The 15,843-nt window shown below is 45.0% G+C and overlaps 1 protein-coding gene across 5 annotated transcripts in view; it reads left to right on the top strand.

Moving 5' to 3' along the window:
* The first annotated feature begins 4,099 nt into the window (after positions 1 to 4,099).
* POC1B (POC1 centriolar protein B) overlaps positions 4,100 to 15,843 on the top strand; it is a 114,071-nt gene continuing 102,327 nt past the window's right edge. For 2 of the 5 annotated variants that reach the window (XM_070052686.2, XM_089307566.1), the window contains exon 1: positions 4,735 to 5,181. Coding sequence is in view for 1 of the 5 variants with exons in the window: in XM_008256874.4 (XP_008255096.1) it covers positions 4,404 to 4,418; positions 5,097 to 5,181 (100 nt within the window). In the remaining 4 variants the exon portion in view is untranslated. Of the gene's footprint in view, positions 4,419 to 4,734; positions 5,182 to 10,872; positions 10,999 to 15,843 lie in introns of those variants that run through there. The other 3 variants (XM_008256874.4, XM_070052685.2, XM_002711380.6) reach the window with 3 other exon arrangements.

Here is a 15,843-nt window from a genome sequence, read left to right as displayed (position 1 = left end):
TGAAGGAAAAGGAAAGAACAAAATTAAATTATGAAAAAGATCAATGGAAGGGGAAATTGGGGTAAGAATTGAAGACTGTGGAATAGGAACAAAGAAGGTCCTACTTTTTAAATTTTTGTAAAACTATTACAACTTTGGCTAGTATACAATATTTTGAATATTTACAATGTGTTTGCCATCTTGCAAAAAAAACTTCATGACTTATGATTAGCAGCAAATTCTAGAGACAGACTGCTGGCTGTCTGAACAGCTCACTCTGGTACTTTTCAGCTGTGTGCCATAGGCAAGTCTCTGCACATCAATTTTCCTTTCTAAAAACATGATTTATTTATTTTTATTTATTTGAAAGGCAGAGTGAAAGAGAGAGGAAGAAACAGAAATCCTGAATCTGCTGGTTCACTCACCAGATAATCACAACAGCCAGGAACCAGGAATTCTATCGGGGTCTCCCACGTGGATGGCAGGGGCCTGCAGACTTGGGCCATCATCTGCTGCTTTCCCAGGCACATTAGCAGGGAGCTGGATCAGGAGGGGAGCAATGGGGGCTCAAATTGGCACTTGGGATGCTGGAGTCACAGGCAGTGGTTTAACTTTCTGTGCCACAGTATGTGGCCCTGCACACGAATTTTCTCATGTGTAAAGTGGAAATGGTAATAGTATCTCTCTAATAAGAGTATTATGAGGATTAAATGTCAAGATCTGTAGGACACCTAGAAGAATGCCCTGCATGTAGTGAGCACAGCACAGGCAGATGACAGGTTTTTTTTGAGCTGAGCTGTAGGTGATGGAAAAATAGGTAATTTTATTTATTTGAAAGACAGACCTACAGAGAGGCAGAGAGAGAGGGAGGTCCTCCATCTGATGGTTCACTTTCCATATGGTCACAATGGCTGGAGCTGCACCAATCCGAAGCCAGGAGCCAGGGGCTTCTTCCGGGTCTCCATGTGGGTGCAGGGGCCCAAGGACTTGGGCCATCTTCTACTGCTTTCCCGGGCCATAGCAGAGAGCTGGATTGGAAGTGGAGTAGCAGGGACTTAAACTGGTGCCCATATGGGATGCCAGCACTGCAGGCAGTGGCTTTACCCGTTACGCCACAGCGCTGGCCCCAAAATCATGTTTTTGTTTTTGTTTTTGTTTTTTACAGGCAGAGTGGACAGTGAGAGAGAGAGACAGAGAGAAAAGTCTTCCTTTTGCCGTTGGTTCACCCTCCAACCGCGCTGATCCGATGGCAGGAGCCAGGTACTTCTCCTGGTCTCCCATGCGGGTGCAGGGCCCAAGTACTTGGGCCATCCTTCACTGCCTTCCTGGGCCACAGCAGAGAGATGGCCTGGAAGAGGGGCAACCAGGACAGAATCCTGCACCCTGACCGGGACTAGAACCCGGTGTGCTGGCGCCGCAAGGCGGAGGATTAGCCTAGTGAGCCGCGGTGCTGGCAAAATCATGTATTTTTGATAACTGGAATTTAAAAAAACATTTTCTAAAGAACTTAGAGAAATCATTATGTTCTTAGAATTGTTTCTACAAATCACATTGACTATTAAAAACTAATTTAAATTAAAATTTTAAAGAAATTTTAAACTGAGAAAAATCTTAAATTATTCTTTTGAGCTAGTTTCTTTTTGTTCAAAGATTTATTTATTTATTTGAAAGGTAGAGTTACAGAGAGAAAAAGAAGGAGAGACAAAGAGAGAGAGTTTCCATCCACTGGTTCACTCCCCCAAATGGCTACAATGGGCTGGGTCAGGCCGAAGCCAGGAGCCTCATCCAGGTCTCCCATGTGAGTGCAGGGGCCCAAGCAGTTGGACCATCTGCCACTGCTTTCCCAGGCCAGTAGCAGGGAGCTGGCTGGGAAGCAGTGTAGCCAGGACCCAACCGCTGCCCATATGGGATGCCAGCATTGCAGGCACCAGCTTAACCTGCTACACAGTGCCAGTCCCTTGAGCAAGTTTCTCTCTTTTCTTTCCTTCCTCCCTTCCTATCTTTTGATTTTATTTGTTTTTATTTGAGCTACAGTCAGAGGGAGAGACAGAAAGAAAGGTCCTCCATCTGCTGATTCACTCCCCAAATGGCCACAGGAGCTTCTGCCAGGTCTCCCACATGGGTGCAGGGGCCCAGCACCGCAGGCGGATGCCTAGCCCACTACGCCACAGCACCAGCCCCCCTTGAACTAGTTTCTAAGTGTCCAACTTTTTCTTCCTTTTTTTAGTTAACCTGCTATGTCCAATATCAGACATATCATGGCTAAAAGAGATCTGAGGTCTTGATTACTCCTAAGATTCTAGTACTATTTTTTTTTTTTTGAGTAAAATACACATAACATTGAACATTCCATTTTCACCATTTTTAAGGCTAGAATTCACCGGCGTTGAGCACATTCACAGTGCCGTGCAACCATCACCACTATTTTCAGAACTTCATCCCCAGCAGAAACTCTGCACCCCTCATCAGTCAGTAACTCCCCATTCTCCCTTAGCCGCAGCTCCTTTCTGTCTCTGTACATCCACCCATTCTAGGTACTTTAAAGAAGTAAAGTCATCAACCATAATGTATTCCCTTGGCATAATGTCTTCAAGGGTCATCTATGTTGCAGCATGCATCAGAATTTCATTATTTTAGTGGCTGAATAATATCTCATTGAATGTAGTTATCATATTTTATCTATTCCTTTGTTGAATACTTGGGCTGTTTTCACTTTGGGGCTGTTACTAATGTAATACAAACATCTGAGTCCTTGCTTTCAGTATTTGTGGGCTATACCTAGCTGTAGACTTGCTGGAGCCACAGTGCACCATTTTACATTCCTACCAGCATCCAGTATTATGCTTAAGCATGCCAGGATTGTGTGTGTGTGTTTAATCAAACTTAGACTGGGAATAAGGAGCAAAACTTGGAGTCTTGCCAGAGTTTGTTGACAAATTGCTGGCATCAACACTGTTAAATATATCACCCCCTGGACTACAGCAATGTTTCTCAATGTACACAGCTGAGACTCCCATAGCAATCGTGTACGGAGCTTGTTAATCCGTAGAACCGTGGATCCCACCCTATTTACGAGCATGTTGCTTCAGCATCTCTGCGAATTGAGCCGCTAAATCAACATTACACATGCTAAAATATTAGCCATATCAATCTAGATGGTTGAGTCCTTGAAGGCAGGAAAAACATTTCAATCATCTTTATATCCCTCAGGGCCAAACATACAGGAGAAATTCAACAATCATATACTTGAATTAAAGTAACACTGCAATCTAAAGCTATTTCTTACCCGTTAAATTGTTATCTGCAGAACTTATTAAAGCTAAATGCAATCTCTAGACAACTAGAGAACCTGTAATTAAGGTGGTAGTATACCTCTCATTTACATAGAACGTGTATCTTACCAGCTGTGGCCTATCCCATTTTACATTGCCAAGAAACTTTATTGTGTATGTAATTTCAGGATTAAAAAAAAAAAAAACAAGATATTTTTAGAATTGAAAAAGCGGTCTCTGCATGACTTCTAAGATCAGGATCTAAGAATCAAGTTTATCATTTGGGAACATTATAACTCTTCCAACTTCTACAGTGTTACTGAACCAGAAATGATACTATGTGCATTGAAACCCTGTTGTATAAATAGTTACAGTTACCATTTGAGCTAATACGTTAAAACATGTTTCCAAGTCTTCCTAAAGATTTTAAATGCGCTGCTGGTAAATGCATTCCTGGAAAGCATACGCAAAGAAGCAGATAAAGAAACATACAGCCCAAAAGGTTAAGGAGATGCGGTTTATTCGTCCATTCATCTCCAGTGTGCAGCATTATTATCATGCGGGGCACTGTTTGGTAAAGAGATTAAACAAATTCAAATCTGTCCTCCAGGATTTTAGTTCCTTTGAATGTATTGAGAAGTAGCCAGCTGTTCCTCTTCACATCAAAACTCCACCGCCCTACGCCACGCCCCCTCTCCCGTGATAAATTACCGGGGACAAACTTGAAACCAACGAGCGCTGGCTCTTTAACATGTAATAGAACTCCGATTGCATCGATCACAGGCCTACAATGCCCTCGCTCCCCACTTCCTTCTCTTTCCAGGCGTCAAACCGAAAGGGAACGCCAGCATTAGTAAACAGTGGCTTAGGTGTACCGTCGCACTTGGCCCCGGAGCGTCCCGCGCAGTCGCTGGCAGCGACCCCTCCGCCCCCGACCCCCGCTCCGGCCTCGGAGTCTCGAGGCTCGGCTGGCCATGCCTGGAGCGCGGGGTTTGACTGGGCCGCCGTTGTTGTAGTGACCGGGAGGTGCTGCCGCTCCGAGCAGACGGTTCCGGGCGCCTCGCGGTTCCCCTTTTCACCCTCTCCCCTTCCCTCCTCCCTCCCGCCCCCGTTTCCCCCCGCCCGCAGGAGCCCGGCGCCCACCGTTCCCCCATGGCCTCCTCCCCGGTAAGGACGGGCTGTGGGGGGCCCTGGCCGGGGCTGGTCCCGCGGGTTGGGGGGCCGGGGCAGGGTCGCGGCGGCACCTGGAGGAGATGGAAGCAGGTGTCGGCAGCGGGGTCCTGAGGTGCTGCCCCCCGCCCCTGGCCTGGGGGGCGTCCGCCTCTCCCACTGTGAACCGGGCGGCCGGAGCGCCAAGCCCGTGTCGGGCTCCGCGACGCTCCTCTGCGCGTCCCAGAACTCGAGAAGGAGCGTAAGCGACCCCATGACCCCCAGAATTCTCTGAGGGGCTCCGTGGAGCGCCTGCGTCAGAATCACCTGGGACTTTTTTTTTTTTTTTTTTTTTTTTTTTTTTTTTTTAAGAAAAGTGCAAAAGCCCGGGCGCCTCCTTGCACCTGCGGACTGGAGCCGCGGCGCCTGGGAACGTGCATTTCAGATGAGCCCAACCCCACCTCAGGTCGTCCCTTAGAGGCGCCTGCTTCTGGGAAGCGGGATTGCACGATTTTCCCGGCGCTGCGGGACGAGCTGGCGCCCGGCGTCTCCCCGCGGGGCGCTGCTGCCGCCCCGCAACCCCAAGCCCGCGATGGGGGCAGGTTCCTGGCGTTGCGGCTGTGTGGACCGTCGACCCCCAGCCGCTGCACGCGGGGTCCACATCTGGTTTGAACCGTCGACAACTTTCCTTCGCAGGAGGACCCCGTTCTGGAGCGTTACTTTAAAGGCCACAAAGCGGCGATCACCTCCGTGGGCTTCAGCCCTAACGGCAAACAACTTGGTAGGTGTCACTGTTTTTATCTTGTGTAAGGAGACAGAAGCTCAGGTGGCCGGAGACCTTTCCTCCTGTCCCGGGCTCCCACGAGAGCCTCGGAGGTCCTCATCGGGGTGGGGGGTGGAGGGCGGCGGTGCCCGGCCGGGCCACCCGGCCCCCGGCCCCCGGCCCCGGCCCCGACCCAGACCCAGAGCCGCCCACCGGCGCGGGCTTGGCGGGCGCCTTTCGCCAAGTAACCGCCAGGAGGAGTGAGTAGGAAGGGGAGGGGTTTGTCCTCGGCCCGCGGAGGGTGGGGTGTTGGCTGGAGAGTTTGTGAAAAGTTCTGCGAAGAGCAGCAGGAAGTGGGCAGAGCGCGTCCGAGGGGGATCTCAGGTGCCCTCCGGGGAGCCCGAGGGGCTGTGAGGAGCTGCCGAAGAGCCGAGCGCCTGCCTGAAGGCAGGGACCTGCCGGGAAGTTCACCTTCCAGGCTGCCCCTGCGAGGTGGCGAGGTGGCGGCCGCTGAGCCCCAGCCATGAGGATCCGGATGGCCGTGCGGTGGACCTGGGCAGGCAAGAGCTGCCTGCTGCTGGCGCTCTTAACGGCGGCCTATATCCTCGTGGAGCTCTCGGTCTCGGCTTTCCAGTCGTCCCCCAGTGCCGGCCATGCCAGGGAGGGGCGGACGTCCAGGCGATTCGCAGATCTGGAGAGAAACGCCGAGGATTTGTCGCGCCCGCTGTATGAGAAGCCCCCGGCAGATTCCCAAGCCCTCGGGGAGTGGGGGAAAGCCAGCAAGCTGCAGCTCAGCGAGGGGGAACTGAAGCAGCAAGAAGAGCTCATTGAGAGATATGCCATCAATATTTACCTCAGTGACAGGATTTCTCTGCACCGCCACATAGAGGATAAAAGAATGTATGAGTGTAAGTCCAAGACGTTCAACTACAGGAGACTGCCCACCACCTCTGTCATCATCGCCTTCTATAACGAAGCCTGGTCCACCTTGCTCCGCACCATCCACAGTGTTCTCGAAACTTCTCCCGCAGTCCTGCTCAAGGAGATCATCCTGGTCGATGACTTGAGTGACAGAGCTTATTTGAAGACCCAACTTGAAACTTACATCAGCAATCTTGATAGGGTCCGCCTGATTAGGACCAAAAAACGGGAGGGACTGGTGAGGGCCCGCCTCATCGGGGCCACTTTTGCCACTGGGGATGTCCTCACTTTCCTGGATTGCCACTGTGAGTGTAATTCTGGTTGGCTGGAGCCGCTTCTGGAGAGGATCGAGAGAGATGAAACAGCCGTTGTTTGTCCTGTGATAGACACCATCGATTGGAATACCTTTGAATTCTATATGCAGACTGGGGAGCCCATGATTGGTGGGTTTGACTGGCGTTTAACGTTTCAGTGGCATTCTGTCCCCAAACATGAAAGGGACAGGCGGAAATCCAGAATTGACCCCATCAGATCTCCAACCATGGCTGGAGGGCTGTTTGCTGTGAGCAAAAAATATTTTCAGTACCTTGGAACATATGACACTGGGATGGAAGTGTGGGGTGGTGAAAACCTGGAACTGTCTTTCAGGGTATGGCAGTGTGGGGGTAAACTGGAGATCCACCCGTGTTCTCACGTGGGCCATGTGTTCCCCAAGCGGGCCCCTTACGCGCGCCCCAACTTCCTGCAGAATACTGCTCGTGCAGCTGAAGTGTGGATGGACGACTACAAAGAGCATTTCTACAACCGAAACCCTCCGGCAAGAAAAGAAGATTACGGTGATATTTCTGAGAGAAAACTGCTGCGAGAGCGGCTGAAATGCAAGAGCTTCGACTGGTATTTGAAAAACGTGTTTTCTAGTTTACACGTCCCAGAGGATAGGCCAGGCTGGCATGGTGCTATCCGCAGTAAGGGGATCTCTTCTGAATGCTTAGATTACAATTCTCCGGATAACAACCCCACGGGTGCTAACCTTTCGCTGTTCGGGTGCCATGGCCAAGGAGGGAATCAATTCTTTGAGTATACTTCAAACAAAGAAATACGGTTTAATTCTGTGACGGAGTTGTGTGCTGAGGTCCCTGAGAAAAAAAATCATGTAGGAATGCAGAATTGTCCTAAGGATGGATTCCCTATTCCAGCAAACATCATTTGGCATTTTAAAGAAGATGGAACCATTTTTCATCCACACTCGGGACTGTGCCTTAGTGCTTATCGGACACCTGAGGGCCGCCCTGATGTGCAGATGAGAAGTTGTGATGCTGCAGATAAAAATCAGTTCTGGAGTTTTGAGAAATAAAAGAGCACAACAGCACTTTCATCGTGAGCTGACAAATAACTTCAAGAAAGTCAGAGAACCTTCCAGGAGCCTCAGTGAAGATTGTATTTTATCTGAAGTCGCCCAGCGGTCATCTGTGAGAGCACTGGAGAGCTATGGCACATTTTGGTATATTACGCCAAAACTGGGTGCACAGAGTGCTGCTGTTTAATATTTCAAAGTGCCTTATGGGTTGTTCTGTTTAAGAGCTTTGTCAGTGTATTCTCTTACTTCTTAAAGAAGTCGACTGTGAATTGAGATACACAAAGCATTTAAGTGCCAGACTTAATATTAAAGAATGTAAAAGTCCAAATGAAATGAGATATGATTTATATTGATGGGTAAGTTTCACTGCACATCTCATTTTTTTTTTAAAGCAAAACCCATAGATGTGCAGTTTGAGCTGTTCTGTTTTGATGACATAGAACTTGAGTTTCTTTTAGCCAGCACATTAAGATTTTGATTTTATTTTTAATCTAATTTTTCTTTAATTAAGTAGAAAGTCAAGTTCTTAAGGAGAAAGGCTTGGCTTAGATATATGTGTCACTGGAAGAGGGCATTTTTTTGCATGTGAGTTTGGGGGTCTTTTTAAAATACAGGCATCTCAGAGAACTACCCACATCTGAATGAAATGGGGAGCTATTTACATTCCACACTTGGTAAACTTGAGCTGTTGGACTTAGCTGATCTTTACTCCTATATGTGAATACCTCAGATTGCTCTGATTTTGTAAGCTCTCCTCTCTGCTTGTGTGTAGGGCATTTCCGATTGCACTTCCTTAAGTTATGAATGTACTAGGTAGGGACTCATTCAGAACACTGTGCCTCCCTTTGTTAATGCTTAATCATTTAAAGTCAACACAATGGAGGCCCCTCTGAAGTTCTAACTGTGTTTATTGAAATGTGTGAAACTGAAAGTGGGCCAGGTTCTACAAAGACTGTGGAACTCTTTTTCTATAAGAGTTCTTGCTGATCAGGAAATCTAAGGATTTATCTTAAGAACACAAGGAAAAAAGGCCCACCTTGGTGTTGGTGAATGCTGCCTTCTAGCTTGTTTTTAGCCCCCAGCAGCCTGGCAGTTAGGCTGTTGCTAATGAATGAAAGACCAAATGAATGAATAGCTCAGCCAAGGAATGTGGCTTGGGTTGTCCTTTGACGTGTTCGCTCCGCAGTTTCCCCATCTGTAAAATCTGGGTGCTGGATTGGATCTTGTAGGTCCCTTCCAGCTCTGAAACGTTGGTTGTACATTCCACCCTCGTCAGATTCAGTCACTGTGCAGTGTTTGCCGCACTGTTTCGTGTCTTCACTTTTAAGATAGATAATGTTGAGCATTTGAGCAATGTGTTGAACAGTTATAAACCTGAGAAGAGAAATGGTTTGAAAAATTAAGTGAGCTGAGCTCACTTGAAGTGTTATTTCTGTGGGTGGAAAGTGTTAAATTGTTTGTAGTCCTTGCATTTTGCATTTTGACAATGTTGAGCCTATTTTGACTTTAAAACTCTAATTTTTTGACTAAGAATATAAATATTTCCTAAACTAAATAACTTGAGAAGCATACATGCTAATATTTTTTTTACTGGCTTCATACCAATGTTTTATCTAGAAATGATAAGGTTAGAATTAACTCTCAATTCACTTTGGTCTAAATTTATAAAAACTTTGCCATAGAGAATGAGTCCACGTTATTCAGAAGTAAAGCTGGTCACAGTGTTTATTTGATGACTAGGACCTTTGCCAAACTCTGAATTTAAGAAAGTTGTTTAGGATTACCATTTCACAACACAAAGTTGCTATGTAATCTTGACTGCTCTGCCTCTTAAAATGAAAAGGTATTGATGGTTTCTACAAGTTATCCAACAACCTTAAAGTTTATCAAAGAATTGTTCACATTCCACATAAAGTGTTTTTGGCCCTGGGTTTAATTTAGAAAGAATTAGTAATAATCCTATGAATTTTCCCAAAGAGATCCTCCTTACCTATCCTCTCCTCTTAGCCACTCTACTGTTTCTTTTCGTTGTACTTATTTTTTATTTTTCTCTTGTAATTTATTTTTTTGTTGTTCTTGCCAGCCTTTTGTAATATGGGAGAACTGAAATTGATGTGTTCTGGAAGTACTTTTTGGAAATACTTGATTTTGGTGTCCTGATGCCTCCCAAAAGGGAAGAGAGGCTTTTAAATCTACTTACTTCTCTATTTACCTTTTGTCCTAGATTGGCAGGTGTGACCCAGCAGTCGCTTTGGAAGAAGTTTCACGCTGGTGCTTACTTATTATCAATAATTTAGAGTAGCTAGACTGTTCACTTCCCACAGTAGTGTTCCAACACAGGAACAGACGTTCACATTTTTATTGGAACATAGCATGTTCCAGTTAATATCTAGAAGCAAATGTAATGCTACAAAAATATATTTTGATTCCTTAATTCTAATTTTTTGGCACCAAAGCTCTCTTTTTCTATAGACAATTAAAAATTTAAGTTAATTTACATGCTTAATAGTAGTTCTAGGAAAATATTTTGTAGACAAGTATTTCTCAACTTTAAATATTCACTATGTTGTTTAGCACTCGATTGACCAAGTAGGCGTTTCTAGCAGCCATTTTAAAAAGAAATTATAATCTAGTCATCAGAAGGATCTCTATAATTCAAAATAACTTATTTGTGAAAGAAAATTTGTTTACTTACCCAGCAATAGGTTCCTATATATTCACTATATTTTTTGGGAGTTCAGATTTTTCTAGATTGAAGATGAAATTATTTTTAAATTCTGTAGTCTTAGTTTAGGTCTCAATTTTAGTTAATAAAATATTTAGTTTTTACTTGTTTTTCCTTTTCAATTAATGTTTTAAGAAAACTTTTAAAATGAGCACAAAGAATGTTGAGGTTCAGATAAATTTCTTGAATGATGAATTTTTTTTCCTGTGTGATGAGTAACTTCCATCTTTTTTTCCTTTTGTTAATGGTATTTGCAATGTTGATTAAGAATATAAAATAAAATGTCTGCCTAATTATTTTTGCAAATGAATTCTGATTATTTTAGTCTTTGAGAACACTGCTTCTGTGTGCACACATAGAATAATAATAGAGGTAAGGTACACAAGATATTTTATGTAAAAAGTGATTCTTTTACTTATTTGACAATACACAGTAAAATCTATCAAAGTCAGGGTTCCCACATTATTTTGCAAGGTGTCATTAACCACTAAGTATTCTAAAATGTTACTAGTGCCATTATTGCATTATCTACTTGGGAACGACCTGGAAATGGTCAAGAGATCTCTGGGATCCATTGTGGCTACTGTAAAAGGAAGCAAGTGGGCACCTGGTCACATTAGCACCTGTTTCAGAACCCTGGAATGAAAACAAAAATGTCTGTCCTGTAAGCCATGTGATGCCATGCTTCTGTCCATTCTTGCAGTTTTCTGCCACCAGAAAACTCATTCTTTCTGGTGATTCCTGACACCCCCAGAGCCCTGCCTCTTTCTGGTGAGACAAACTGCCTGACAATGGCTCAGGTGTCTTAAAGCTGTATTTTGGATTTGCATAGGTAAGCTAAATATATTTTCACTTATCTCTTATTTTGTGGATACTTAAAAGCTACTGCAAAGATAGGCACTCTCTTACTAAGTGACTCTTGCAATCCTGTCGAAATCACTTCATCTTTCTGTTTCAGTTTCATAAATGTAAAGATTGGAAAGATCCATAGTGACAGCATATCAGTGGTTGCCCTGGAGGAGTTAGGGATAGAAGAGAATTCCTAATAGGGACAGGAATTTTTGCAGAGGTAGGGAGTGGTAAGAGAAAAATGTTCTGGAGTTAGTGACAATGGGTCAAGTGAAACTGTGAATTATACACTTTAAGAGGGTATGTTTTATAATATGTGAAGTCTATCTCAACTTCTAAAAGAACTTCAGGAAAAAATGGCTAGAGAATTTCAGGTGTGTCAGAAAAGATTTGTGTATACCTCTTTTCTCTGTGCACCTCTTTTCTCTGTGCATGGTAGATGTTAGAATGGGCCAGCAGGATTTATTATCAGTAATATTTGACTCACTTTGTGATTTTTAGAATTAATAAAGTTAGATATATTTGAGAGTACTACAAGAAGTTTGTGGAAGATAGAATTAAAGGATGTGTATTTTCGTTCAAAAATGTTTGAGATCCATGCATAGTTTTTTCATAATAGACATTTTCCATGAATTTTTTTGAGGACATCAAATGTTTTTTATGTAAATTATCTTTTAACTCCATTTTCCCTGTACTTTCTGGAGCACCCTCATCTGTTAGTCTCCCAACTTATTAGGTGGGACATAGAAATCACTTTGAAGATTTTCCTAAAATTTCAGACATCTCAATTTTTGTGGACAGGAGGTAGAGGTTATTGCAAAAGCTAGCTTGAGTTCCTAAGTTGTATAGATGTCCACAGCAGAAGTTGAGTAGAGGAGACCTCCTGACTTTCCAATAATTGGTTACTACTTTGTCTTGCATGCCAAACCTTATTACTCTTCCAGGCTGGGCTAGGAGATTTATCTACCAGAGGTCAGGTATGTCTTTGGCTGTCTGGTTACTGTCCTAACCTACTTATTTGCATTTGTCTAATTCTGTTCAGAAGAGGAAGTGCTCTATTTATTTAGTATTCCTTTATTTAATTAATATACTGCTGTGTGCCAGATGTTGTCCTATGCTCTGGGTATACATGCACAGGGTGAACACACAAATTTGCATTGTAAGGTGTTGTGAAGAGGTCATGGTCCAGTGGTGGAAGAAATAACAAACACATAAACCCATGTTTAAGTACAGTTTGATGAAACAAAACTGAAATGCTGTGAAGGACAGGAATGGAGTGCTTGGAGGGGTGATAACAATGGAAACATACTTAGACTAATGAGTGAAGGAAGACCTCTCCTTAGAAGTTAGATTTAGGGCCAGCGCTGTGGCATAGCCGGTAAAGCCACCGCCTGTAGTACCAGCATCCCACACGAGCGCTGGTTCACGTCCTGCCTGCTCCACTTCCAATCCAGCTCTGTGCTATGGCCTGGGAAACCAATGGAAGATGGCCCAAGTGCTTGGGCCCCTATGCCCATGTGGGAGACCTGGAAGAAGCTCCTGGCTCCTGCCTTCAGATCAGTGCAGCTACGGCCATTGCGGCCATCTGGGGAGTGAACTAGCGGATGGAAGACCTCTCTCTCTCTGTAACTCAGCATTTCAAATATAATAAATAAATCTTTTTTTAAAAAGTTATATTTAACTGAAAACCTGAAGGAAGACTTAGCTAGGTGAAGACTAGAGGGAAGGTAGCATAGACAAAGACTAAGAGTAGGAAAGAGCTGTTCATAGATCAGGGAAATCAAAGAATGCCAGAATGGGCAGAGCCTGGTAAGCAAAGGAAGAGAAAGAGATGAAGTTGCAAAGGGAGGTAGAGGTGACTGGGACAGGACCTTGGAGGCTATATTGGCTTAAATGGCAGCCCACCAAAAGATCTGTCCATGTTCTAATCCCTGAAACCTGTGGTGCAACATTATTTGGGGGAAAAAGTCTTGGCACTTGTAATTAAGGCTCTCAAAATGAGGTCATCTTTAATTATCTGGATGGCCCCTAAATCCATCCACAAGTGTCTTTGAGGAGATAAAGAGGAGACCACATAAAGCCAGAGGCAGAGGTTGCCGTGGTGTAGCCCAAGCCAAGAAATCCCTAGAGTCACTACAAGCTGGAGGAGGGAAGGAATGGGATCTCCCCTCGGGGCTTTAGATTTTGGACTTCTGGATTCCATATCTGTGAGAATAGATTTCTGTTGTTACAGGCTTTGAAATTTTTGTTGTACTTTTTTTTTTTACAGCAGTCATAGGAAACTAAGATTATAGACATTTTATTCATTTATTTGAAAGGCAGAGTTAGAGGCAGAGGGAGAGAGAGAGAGAGAGAGAGAGAGAGAGAGAGAGAGAGAGAGACACGTATTTTATCCGTTGTTTCACTCCCCAAATGGCTGAGCTGATCTGAAGCTAGCAGGCAGGAGCTCCTTCCAGGTCTCCCATGCGGGTGTAGGGGCCCAAATACTTGGGCCATCTTCTACTTTCCCAGGCCATAGCAGAGTGCTGGATCGGAAGTGGAGCAACCAGAATGTGAACCAGCACCTGTAAAAATATTTTAAGATTTTTTTTTTCTCAGAGTTGAGAAATCGTTGTCTGCAGCCTTACCACCTTGAACACACTGATCTCGGAAACTAAGCAGAGTCCGGCCTGGTTGATAATTGGATGGGAGAAATTGTTGAAGGGTTTTAAGTAAGGGGATGAAATGATATGATATCTATCTCAAAAGATCACTCTGGCCTTCTGGAGATTGGATTTTTGATAGGCAAGTCACTTAGGAGCTATTATAGTAATACTAGCAAGAAAAAATGATATTTCAAACCAGAATAGTAGCCTTCAAACTTCACTGGTGGCCTGGACAAAGAGAAATTTGGAAGGTATTAACATATAAGGGTATATCAAAAATGCTTTTAGAAAATGGAACTAGAAGATGATTTTGGTGCAATGACATTTTGAAATCTGCATACTCATGTGTGATATTTAAGGTCATGGAAGTGAGTGAGATCATGTGAGAAGAAGTAGAACAATGAGAGCAAATGGCCCATGTTTGAGTCCTGAAGATCTCTACCCTTTAGATCAGAAGAGGAGATTACAACAAAAAAATCCAAGTAAGAATAATCAGGAAGATCAGAGGAAAAGCCAAATTCTGGAGTAGGGTAGAAATGTTGAAGGAGGAGGAGAAAATACTAGTCATCGGAGATTGTGGGCAAGGGAAACTAATGAAGAGTTGCATATGCCTTTTTGTTGTTGTTAAGATTTATTTATTTATTTGAGAAGCAGAGTTAGAGAGACAGAAAGGTCTTTTATCTGCTGGTTCACTCCCCACATGGCTACAACGGCCAGAGCTGAGCCTATCTGAAGCCAGGAGCAAGGAGCTTCTTCCTGGTCTCCCACTTGGGTGCAGGGGTCAAGCACTTGGGCCATCTTCCACTGCTCTCCCAGGCCATCTGCATGGCACTGGATCCAAAATGGAGCAGCCAGGACTCAAACTGGCATCAATAAGGGATGCCAGCACTGCGGGCAGAGGCTTAACCCACTATGACACAGTGCCAGTCCCTGGATATGCCCTTGAAGTGTGGAAGAGCCATGTGAAATTAGCCATCATGAATTTAGAGTGTTTCCAACGTGGAAGGAGTCGGGGAGATGTGCAACACAAGGAGTCTCAGAAAAGGCAGAATGAAGGGCCGGCGCCGCGGCTCACTAGGCTAATCCTCCGCCTAGCGGCGCCGGCACACCGGGTTCTAGTCCCGGTCGGGGCACCGAATTCTGTCCCGGTTGCCCCTCTTCCAGGCCAGCTCTCTGCTGTGTCCAGGGAGTGCAGTGGAGGATGGCCCAGGTGCTTGGGCCCTGCACCCCATGGGAGACCAGGAAAAGCACCTGGATCCTGGCTCCTGCCACCGGATCAGCGCGGTGCGCTGGCCGCGGCGGCCATTGGAGGGTGAACCAACGGCAAAGGAAGACCTTTCTCTCTCTCTCTCTCTCTCTCTCTCTCACTCTCACTGTCCACTCTGCCTGTCAAAAAAAAAAAAAAAAAAAGGCAGAATGATTGGAATTTTTCCAGGCAAATCTAGGCCCTGTCCCTCTCCGCAGGCCTGAAGTGTTCCTCACCACCTCAGTCCTTGCTTGGCTGCCTCCTTGTCCTTCACACCTCCACTTAAAATGCCACTGATCACTCTAAGTTAAGTATGCCACCCCCACACAGCATTCTCCTTATGACTTTCTGCTTTCTGTTTCTTGTCTGAGGCACAATTTAAAATGATGCATTTGCCTCACTTAGGATATATTTCCATGCATCTGCACTTGAATTAAGTGCCTCATGTAGAGATGTTGTTTCTTAGGACCCCCCTCCTTCCTTTATTCCCCTCAATGTCTCACGTGCTGTTGGGGTCACAGATCTGTTGAAAGAAGTAATGATGGTAATAGGAATAGAACATAGAGGGAGACTGCACTGAAGTAGGTGAAGCCAGACAGAAAATGAGCGCTGCTTGAAAGGGCTCGAGAAGCTTGATTTCCCCAGCAGAGCCGAGGTTTAAGTAGATGAGGAGGAGGGACTTTGAAAGGAGGATGTGGATGTCATCTAGTGGGTATTCTCTGGTAGCTTTGGGAAGGGCAAGAGTGGTCAGCTAGTGGTGGGTAGGGGGCATATCCAGAGCTGTGACAGTTTGCAGAATGATGGATGGCCACAGAGGCTTAAGGCTTAAACTACTTTGATCGTGACTGTAGGAAACTGAATGTGAGACACTGTGGATCTCTTTGACGGGGTCTGTAGAGGCGTGTGTTCTTTTTATTTGAAAGGCAGAGTTACACAG

Source organism: Oryctolagus cuniculus, chromosome 11, assembly GCF_051225735.1.
Source record: "Oryctolagus cuniculus isolate XC-2025 breed Fujian yellow rabbit chromosome 11, ASM5122573v1, whole genome shotgun sequence".
NCBI lineage: Eukaryota > Metazoa > Chordata > Mammalia > Lagomorpha > Leporidae > Oryctolagus > Oryctolagus cuniculus.
This window is presented reverse-complemented; position numbering and strand designations above follow the sequence as displayed.